Consider the following 10,476-nt stretch of genomic DNA (forward strand, 5'->3'; position numbering starts at 1 on the left):
GGGAAATCATGGCATCAGTCAAACCAATCTGTACAAGCAGTTTTTGGCAACATCCGGTGCCAATAGAGGCTAAACGATCAATAGGCATATAATGCGTTCATGGAGTAGGAAAGCAGAAAAATCTGGTTTCTAGCTCACCGGCAATACCTTTTAGAAATACACAAGATAGCAAGTTGCTACCAAATCGAATTTAATACAATTCATACAAGTAGAAGAATCAAGTACAGGATCAAAAACAATACTTTCACCACTACTTCCTTCAGTCCAAAACAGATGTCAGTTTTGCCCTACACAGCATCAAAAACAATACTTTGACCACTACTTCCATGGTATGTAATACTATTTTCGTAAAAAGTGCAATTCATGATGAAAGCAATATTAATGGTGAATCAAAGTCCAATTTGATCATGTGTTAAATATTTAGTGCTAAACATCTACATACTAAAATTTGAGAAATTAGATTGTCACAAAGAAAGCTACATACAGTTTGGATTAAACAATAACCAATGCCATATGCTAGAAATGAGAGATAGGCTAGGATAATATGTAAGCAAACTGCCTAACACTAGATACATTCATTTGTAGTTACATTTCAGTAGAAAAAATCTGTACTTACAAGCAATTTCTCGTATCTACCAGACCAATCAAAAGAGAAGATTCCACTGTGCGAGATTCATCCACCCCATTCCCGAGCATGTGAAGAGGAGCAAGACAACATTGTCCTGTAGCATACATAGTTTCTTAACGACGACAATAATCACACACCCAACACACTGAAGCACACACGCCCATGTATACATTCTCTGTATGTTCAACTCAACAAAGAATTCAAATTCAAACATTAGCTAACTGACCAAAGCCTTCACCATATCTCGAAAAAGAAATAAACTATCACAGTGGCGTTGCTACTGAACATATGCAAATTTTGTTGAAGAAAGAGAATTGTTCAAATTCAGTTCATAGGGTATGTCTTTCCAGGCAGACAGTTCACATCTCCAGGCACTTCAAATAGCAATCTCTCCCTCACCGCAGGTCTCTTCACAGGGAAAATAGAAAGATGGGCAGCATGAGCTTGTCTAATCTGTTTAAGATCCAACGTTATTTTTAGGTGCTCCACTAGGGGTTAGTAATTGCAAGTAGGCACCATCTTGCTGAGGAAATTAATACCATGGCAAAACTGGCTACAAAACAACCAAACCTGAAATTGTGGGTCATTTAATTTGCTGGAAAATACTGAAGTACTTTGTTGCGTTATACTACAATCTATCCAGGTCAAATGTCGATATTGCCCTCGGAACTCCAATATATAAGAGACTTGACACTCTTAACTGACTAAGAGAACCACCAAATCAGTTCCCTTTCTCTTCTCTTCTCATTCGACGAAGGAGAGATGGAGGCGAAGAAGAGGGCGGCCACCATTGCCGCCCTTTGCATGCTCCTCATCATGTCAGTGCCATCCCAGCAGCGGGTGTCCACCATGTCCTTCTGCAGCTGTTACCAGCAGTGCTACCCCGGGTGCAGGCATAGCACCCCTTGGTGGCTCTGCAACGTCAACTGTGCTGGCAACTGCGACGTTGGCGACAGGGAGGACTCCCTTGCCGCGTGCATCATGGTCTGCAGCACGGATTCCGTCTGCGGCCCGGTGGTGGCACCAGCCTGTAAGACGACAGACCCCCTTACTTGCATTGCATTTGCTTCGTTTATAGATGAATTTCTCATGACCATTGATGTCTGCTCTCTTTTTTCTGTTGACATGAAAAAAATCACCATCTGTTCTGATGATCTTGTGCTCGTCTTGATGATTTTGCAGATGCACAAGGTGTTGCGGATTGTATAGCTGAGTGCAACAAGAGGTGGGGGCAATAATTAACGCCAAGTAACCTTCAAAATAAAGAGCTGAAGAAACTGTGGATCATGGGATCATATGATGTTGAACGCCTGTCACTGCTGAACCAATCAATAAAATGTGTTCCGCGTGCGTCGGTGCCACTTGTCTGAATTTTTTTTTGCAAATCTCAAAGTGGCATATTTATTTCGTAATAAGTTAACACATGCTACAAGAATTCAAACATCAGCAGTCACATCCGAGCCGTCCCTGAATCCACCAGATAAACATTCACCAAGAACAAACGCAGAAAATGGGGCCTAAATAGAAATCTGATGCAGAATCAAAGAAAACAGTGAAAAGATGAACACATACATAATGAAGGCAAGCAAGATCAATTGAAAGGTACTAACTAATCAAAGCAAGCGAACAAGCCACTTCTGCATCTTGGGCCGTAACTCTAGATACCTGCAAGGCAATGATGGCATCAGTCAAACTGTACAACACATTCATGGAAAGCCATTGAAGTCATATCTGTAGGTTTTGAATGGCTCAAACAGTAAACATTAGCTACACCATCTTGAAAATTGTGCCAAAAGTTCCGACGTGAAATCACCAGAGTTATTAGACAAAACTAACATTATAAACAGAGACCAAAGGTAATTTGAGGCAAACCTTCAACTTGGGAGTTTTTGGCAACATCTGTTCCAATAGAGGCTAAATGATCAATGGCCATATAATGCGTTCTTTGGAGTAGGAAAGCAGAAAAATCTGATTACACAATGACAATGTAAAAAAATAACAATGAGAGATATGCTAAGAAAATATGTAAGAAAACTTCCCAACACTAGATATATTCATATGTATAGTTACATTTCAGTAAAAAAATTACAACTTACAAGCAATTTCCATATCTACCAGACTAACCAAAAGAGAAGATTCTACTGTGCAAGATTCATTCAACCCATCCCCATGTCAAGAGGAGCAAAACAACATGTCCCTGTGTCATACATAGTTTTTTAATGACAACGACAGTCAGACACCCAAGACCCAACACACTGAAGAACACACTCCCGTGTATACATCATCTGTATATTTAACTCATCAAATAATTCAAATTCAAACATTAGCCAACACACCGAAGCCTTCATCATATCTCAAAAATTAAAAACTATCCCAGTGGCATTGCTACTGAATAGATGTAAATTTTGTTAAAAAAAAAGAGAATTGTGCAAATTCAATTAACAGGAGGTATCCCAATTCAATTCACAGGAGGTATCTCAAAAATTCAATTCAATTCACATCTCCAGGAACTTAATATAGCAATCTGTCCCTTACTACTACTAAACAGCATTGTATGAAAACCTGCATTTGGTTTTCTTTCTACATCAGCACAGGCCTCGTCACAAGGAAAATAGAAAGATGAGTAGCATGCGCTTGTCTAATCGGTTTAAGATCCAAGGTTATTTTCAGGTGCTCCACTAGGGGCTAGTAATTGGCAGTGGGCATCATCTTGTTCAGGAAATTGATACCATGGCAAAACTGGCTACAGAACAACCAAACCTGAAATTGTGGATCATTTGATGTGCTAGAAAATACTGAAATACTTTGTCGTGTTACACTAAAAATTATCCAGGTAAAATATCGGTATTGCCCTTGGAACTCCAATATGTAAGAGGCCACACTCTGACTGAGTAAGAGAGCCATCAGTCACCTGAAAACCCCCACATCAGTTCCCTTCCTCTTCTCTTGTCATAGCTTGTCCGAGGAAAGGAGAGGAGATGGAAGTGAAGAAGAGGGCGGCCGCCATTGCCACCCTGTGCATCATGCTCCTGATCATGTCAGTGCCATCCAAGCAGCAGGTGGCCGCCATGTCCTTCTGTTACCAGCAGTGCCATGATGGGTGCAGGCACAGCCTCCCTTGGTGGCTCTGCAATGTCGACTGCGCCGGCAACTATGACAGCGTCAACAAGGACGCCCTCGCTGCATGCATCATGGTCTGCAGCACGGACTCCGTCTGCGACCAGTCGGTGGGGCCGACCTATAAGACCAACAGACCACCTTACTTGCATAGTTGCATTGCATTTGCTCTGTTTGTAGATGAATTCTCCTGAGCATCGAGGCAATATGCTCTCTTTTTTCTATTGATACAAAGAAGAATCACCATCTGGTCTGAGGATCTTGTGCTCGTCTTGGCTATTTTGCAGATGCATAAAGTGTTGCGGATTGTATAGCTGAGTGCAACAAGAGGTGGGGCAATAACTAACGCCAAGTGACCTTCAAAATAAAGAGCTGAACATGTAGATCATGGGATCATATGATGTTGAACGGCTGTGATTGCCGAAGCAATCAATAAAATGAGTTCCGCGTGTCGGCGCACCACTTGTGTGAAATTTTGCATATCTCAAAGTGGCATGTTTATTTCGTACTCCAAGCCTTAGCAATCTTATCCAAGCCTTTCCTGAATCTCAGGGAAAGCAAAAGAACTCAACACTCATTAGTAGAACCAGGTAAAAACAAACACACTAAATGGGGCATCTGACCTAATATAACATGGAACACAATCAAAAGATAACAGTGAAAATATGATAACACACAAAATGAAAGCAAGATCAGCCGAAAGGTACTAATTAATCGTAGCAAGCTCATTATGTCTTCATGCCCAGTTGGCCAATTGATTACAGAAATTAGATATAAACCAGGTTGATCAAAATAAGCAACTAATTCATACAGGTCCATTTCACAGCTGACTAGTGCATCCTAAATAGAGGGCAAATTTTCCTTGTGGGTTGCAGCAAACAAGCCCCTTGCCCCCTTCTGCATCTCAGACACCAGAACATAACTCTAGATACCTGCAGGGCAATGAGCCAATGACTACATCAATAAACTAAATTTGCATCATGCATTCATGGAAAAGCCGTTAAAGTTTTATACCATTCAGCTGATTTTGTATGACTCCGATTGCATATGCAACTAACAATGAGAGGTGCTGAGACAATACTTAAGGAAATGGCCTAAAACTAGAATAGGTGTCCACAAATCTGCACTTAACTGCAAGTAGAACGATAAAAAGTGGTACAACATTTCACAAAGGCATGCTCTTCAAAATTTTGTAACAATAATTAGTTCACTAGGTATCACAATGATCCAAAATAAGCAGCAATGTGAAATGGCATTGCGATAGGCTCATATAAATGAAGTATGCTCAGGTATAGTTAGTTGTCAGCCATTGACGCGGAGGAAGAACATATAAATCACACTACAACCTGATGGATCCATAACCACAAAAAACACATAAGGCAATGTAGGAAGTGGTAAAATTATAACAAAAAAAAAATGAAACAGGATGTATTTCATTCTGCTACCACTTAACATGACACCATTATAATCTATAACCGGGTAGGAAAGGAATTTTAAACAAAAGGTGGAAATGTATCAATTCATCAGTCATCTGAGGAGCTAGAGGGAGAAAAATCAGCACTGCTAGAGGGGATATGGGGAGTACCAAGGAGGAGGTAAACTGAAAGCAAAGCAGCTGGATCGAAGGGAGAGGCGAGCGAAGAGGATATCCAGTGGAGGGGCTAAAACATCAGCAAATAAAAGAAAATGCAAGTGGGTGAAGGCATGAGGAAGAGAATGGAGAGCTGCTGAGGAAGGGATGAGGAAGCAGGGCATGGAGAAAAGAAACACGACGCAGCCTGCCATGAAAGCGTGATGGGAAGTGGCTACGTGGGGAACAATTAAGCAAAAGATTGTAGAGAAAAGCTTACAACCCTCTTGTGCAATTTAGTACTTGAGGAATGGCAATAAAAAGGGAAAAAATACATGGTTTTGAAAGAACAGTTCAGTGTAGGAGATATGCCCTAGAGGCAATAATAAATGATATTATTTATCTCCGAGTTCATAATTATATTTATGTTCCATGCTATAACTGCTATGGTTCTCGAGTCTGCAATAACCATGAGGCTCGGAGGAAGACTCATATGCACGTGTGGAATAATAAACGGTAAAATGTATTCCTAGTCTGGCCTCTAAGACTAGCTCAAGTGTTGCATGATGGTTATGTTTTCCTGATCATGGGCATGTCTATGTCAGCAACCTTGAGGGCATAATGTTAAGAGAACATTTGTGTTGAATCGACCCGGCATAATGTTATGCTATGAGATTCATTCGTCACAAGTTTATTGGTACATAACACAGAGATGGTTAACGTTTGCATGATTCCTTAGACCATGAGAGTATCGAGTTTCTTCATGCTTGCTTCATGAACTTTGGGGTTTGTTAAACGTCATCCGTAAATGGGTGGCTATTACGGCGGCTTACGGGTTCATGGAAAAGTGTGTCAAGTAACTTGATAGCTCAAGATTGGGATTTGCTCCTCCGACAATGGAGAGATATCTCTGGGCCCTCTCGGTGTTACGGTATCCATCATCGTCTGGCCAGACACTTTGTGATTTGATCACGGGGATGCCGGAACACGATAACGAGAAAAGAGAACAATACCGGTAACGAGGTAACTAGCATAGTGGACAAGTTGTTGATTCACGGGAATGCCAACATGTCTCACCTCGGGTATTTGTAACATATCGCGAAGCAACAGGAATAGCACACGGCAACTGGAGGTTCACTGGAATATTTATTCGTGTGGGTATAGGGGTCAATATGGGTGTCCACGGCTCCGATGTTGATCATTGATCGAAAGGGGTTCCGGGTCATGTCTATACTTCACCGAACCTATAGGGTCACACGCTTAAGGGTCATCTATCTGCTGAATACTAGACAGGGAGTCTGAGAGAAAATCACCGAAAAAGTTTCGGACACCGAAAAGTTTCGGACAGCGGAATCGTACCGCAGAGAGAGGTCATCGGATAAGTTTGGATGATACCGAAAAGTTGTTTTGGGATACACCATTAAGTCAAATTGGTTTCGGCACATGCCTGATAATTCTTGGAGGATGCCAGAATCATTCTGGAAGCTTTTTGGAATTTTCTGAGATAAAAACCGGAAATGTTCCGGAGCTGCCGGAGCCACTTCAGATGCGTTTCGCAGATGAAAATCACTAAAACCGGAATTGTTTCGGAACGCGTTGAAAATCATTTTAGTGGGTACTGGAAATGTTCTTAGCCCACATAAATATTTTCAGTTCGATCAGACGCTGAAAAATGTCGTCGTGAATAGTGAAAATCAGCTTTATGGTTACTTTATGGAAAGCCACCTTTTGGGGCTTTGCTCCAAAAGATCTTGGGGATGACATGGATGGATAGGAGCCATTTTTTGGGCCCCTCATGGGGGTGTGGCCGGCCACATGGGGTATCCCCCCTTGGGGACCCTCTTGTTCCTTGGTTTCACTCCTAGGTCCTTGTGGAAGGACTTCATTCATGTGCATTTTGGGTTTTTTGTGAAACTGCCCTACCCCCTTGGGATTTCCTATAAATAGAGGTGGAGGGGCAGCCCTCCACACTCATCCCTTGCTCTCATACACATGCCATGCATTATCTGGCTTCTTCTCTCCCTCCCACGAAAAGAGTTTCATAGAGCCGTAAGGCTGTCTGGGTTCCGGCAGGAACTAGTTCTGGACGGCGAAGCCCTGCCGGATAGATGACACCGTATGTGTGCAACTCTGTAGAGAGATCGTAGTTTCGGTCTTAGTTCGTCAGTGCCTCCCGAAGGGCTGTCCGTGTGACCGTCCGAGTTTCGAAGGTCCTCCCGAAGGGCTGTCCGAGTGACCGTTCGAGTTTCGAAGGTCCTCCCGAAGGGCTGTCCGCGACACCGTCCGGGGGGCTGTTCGACCGCCTCCTGGAGGGCTGTCTGAGGAGCAGATGAGGGTATACATCCTCGCGGTTGGGAGGTTGTAAATCCTAGCTGCGGGGATCTGCACCGCCGATCGTCATCGACTCTACTTCCCGCTGCGCTACGAGTCGGTAACGAAAAAGATCAAACCATGTATGCAGTCTCCATAGTGGTCCTGGGCTGGTGCGTAGGTCGGAAATTTTTGTTTTCTGCTGCGTTCCCCTACATTCAGAACTTCAGATACCTCATCATACATTCAGAAGATAAGGTTTCCTGCTCAACCAGTGCATCATACTAGCATATCTTGATCAGCTCCACCATGTCCACCACCAATGCTTGTTTCTACAATTATAAAAAGTCAAACAACCAATAACATTCTAATGGAGAGCTAAATAGATACAACATTAGGAAGATATTTACATAACTCACAACTGTAATCTCGAAAAAAACTCAGTTCTGATACAGCATTAGGAAGGTAAACAAAACCAAACAGCCAGTCAAATTTAAAGAATATTCACATGCAGTTGTTTTCAACATGACAGAAACATGTACCACATCACTAACACTACCAATATACAATTCTTGAATATGTCAAAAGGCAAACAGTGAAATTTAGTTCAATTGTTACATAACCAGCAACAGATGTGACTCCAGACCATAACCATCAAACAAAAAGCTACCACGCAAGCATCACAACGGAAGCACTGCAGAACTAATTCGCTATGTGTTGAAGAGGTCATCAGGCAGCAAAAGAAACAAGTAATATGACACTACTTAAAATGGTTATCTTAACACAAGAACGGCATACTCCATCAACTAATTATCGAAAATCAACATGGATTTGTTATAACCAGAGTTTGAAGACATGGTTTTACCTGCAGCATAGACACTTTCTAATGGATAACAGATAGCACAGTTGTTGTTTTCAGGAAGTTTACTGAACTGCAATGACTCAAGCTGGACCATGAAGATACCGGAAACTGTCCGCAAGAAAGCCACATTATTTTCCTCGGCATACGCTATCCTCTGTATCTTTATCTCTAAATTCAGGGAAAGTAGCTTGTCCAGTCTAATAGTTCTTCCCAGCACCCACGAAGCAACACCATCACAACCAGCATTCCTCTTCCATAATTTGGCGGTGAAGCCTTTCTTGCAGAGTAAACCCAGCCCGCCACCCTCTGCTCGCATAACTGTCACAAAGTCCCTATAATGACCATAGGCAAGCATACACAGTGGCACCTGTATCAAAGCTAGGCTCTGCCTATTCAAATCAACCTCAAGAATTACAGTTATACCACCGTCAGAGAGCAGCAAGTAAAGGGAATCCCCGATCAACACAGCAGGCATGCCTTGACAACCCACGGCCGTGCGTTGAACTGATGTTGGCATGAGATCACTCCATACACCAGTCTCCGAGGAGTAAATGCAGGCGATCACTTGTTTCTGTTGGTAGCTTACCAATACCACCTGGAAGTGGTGGGCGTCTCCAGCAGCCCGGAGCACCGCCCCGTCCACCTGAGCTGCGTAGGTGTCGAACGCCGGTGGCGCGACAAGCCTGTGCTGGTCGCGGGTGACGGGGTTCCACACCAGGAACTTGGTTCGCGATGAGCGGGCGACGAGCAGGAGTCCATGGCGGCAGCTGAGGATTCTGGCGCGGCTGTCGTACAGATGCAAGGAGAAGCGTCCGGCGGGGATACGATCGGGGGCCTCCATGGTAGGCGTGTAGGAGATGCCTCGCAGGTCGTTGCGGAAGAAACCGAGGAGAGGAGGGCTGCGGCGGTGGTGTCGGCGGTAGCGGCGGAGGAAGCCGCGGTCGGAGACGAGGCGGCGCCAGCGCTTGCAGACGGCGGAGGCGCGGGGGAGGGAGGACGGCTGCGGAGGGAGGCGGAGGAGGATCTCGGAGAGCAGATCCTCGTCTTCCAGAGGCGGGAGGGAGCGGGGGCGGCGGTGGAGGGCGGCCGCCATGGCGCTCATGGAGGCGGCGGCGGAGTCTAGGGTGGGGTGCAGCCGCAATGGGGAAAGTGAAAGTGCAGAGGCCTGCGCGATTGAAGCCCAAAACTATCCTTCCACACACAAAAAAAATGAAGCTGCAGTGCGATTGAAGTTTTTCCTTTAGAAAAACAAAAATCAGTTCTATTTCATTTTTTTAGGGTACTTCTATTTCATTCTAAACTATTTCCATTATGATTACAATCCCAGAGCCAAAACATCACACCCTTTGTTATATTTGTACTTTAGCTAGATTCCAGTCAACTGAATTTGAATTTTGTGGTCAGTCGATTTTCTGGCCATTGGACTGTGCTTTAGGATTTGGATAGTTTTTCTTTTCTCTGTCACGTTTTGCTGGTGTACCAGGCTGTTTGGATCCGATTGACCCTATTTTGGGTCAGTCGATTTCCTTCTTGAGCTGAATTTTGGTGTGTTTATGCGCCTTTTCATGGGTTGCTTTTGTTTCCTATATGTGTATTTTTTTATTTTATTTATTTCTCAGTTGAGTTTTTTTCTTTATATGTATTTTCGGATGTTGACTGTGTGTAAATGTATACGTGCAAGTAATACATGTAGAAATTACATTAGAATATGGAAACTTCACTCTTATATATATATATATTTATTTATTTATTCTTTAGATTATAAAAAGTGCATTTTTTGTGCTAATTGTGTGGAAAATTAGTTTGTTTCCTTATTCCCTAAGGGTAATAACAATGCTAATTGTTTTCTGCTAATTTCTTTCTAATTAAATACATTTATTATTATTATGTGTATGTATGCATGAAAGTACTATACAATTTTTGTGTAAATGTTTTTTGAGAGTAAAAAAAATTACACAAAAATTAGACTAGACTGCTAAAGCTGCATTA

The 10,476-nt window shown here is 43.0% G+C and overlaps 3 protein-coding genes across 3 annotated transcripts; 2 read left to right on the forward strand and 1 right to left on the reverse strand.

Moving 5' to 3' along the window:
* The first annotated feature begins 1,195 nt into the window (after positions 1-1,195).
* On the forward strand, positions 1,196-2,245 carry LOC123140931 (uncharacterized). Its single transcript, XM_044560195.1, has 2 exons — positions 1,196-1,658; positions 1,811-2,245. The coding sequence occupies exons 1-2, from the start codon at positions 1,391-1,393 to the stop codon at positions 1,864-1,866; spliced, it is 324 nt and encodes a 107-aa protein (XP_044416130.1). The 5' UTR covers positions 1,196-1,390; the 3' UTR covers positions 1,867-2,245.
* A 1,351-nt stretch (positions 2,246-3,596) lies between these two features.
* On the forward strand, positions 3,597-4,040 carry LOC123140933 (uncharacterized). Its single transcript, XM_044560196.1, has 2 exons — positions 3,597-3,868; positions 4,033-4,040. Exons 1-2 carry the CDS (start codon positions 3,607-3,609, stop codon positions 4,038-4,040), a joined length of 270 nt encoding a protein of 89 aa, XP_044416131.1. The 5' UTR covers positions 3,597-3,606.
* Positions 4,041-7,749: 3,709 nt separating this feature from the next.
* LOC123140934 (F-box/kelch-repeat protein At3g61590-like) lies at positions 7,750-9,711 on the reverse strand. Its single transcript, XM_044560197.1, has 2 exons — positions 8,491-9,711; positions 7,750-7,957 (listed from the first exon to the last, which is right to left on the reverse strand). Exons 1-2 carry the CDS (start codon positions 9,587-9,589, stop codon positions 7,905-7,907), a joined length of 1,152 nt encoding a protein of 383 aa, XP_044416132.1. The 5' UTR covers positions 9,590-9,711; the 3' UTR covers positions 7,750-7,904.
* Between the last annotated feature and the right edge of the window lie 765 nt (positions 9,712-10,476).

Source organism: Triticum aestivum, chromosome 6D, assembly GCF_018294505.1.
Source record: "Triticum aestivum cultivar Chinese Spring chromosome 6D, IWGSC CS RefSeq v2.1, whole genome shotgun sequence".
NCBI lineage: Eukaryota > Viridiplantae > Streptophyta > Magnoliopsida > Poales > Poaceae > Triticum > Triticum aestivum.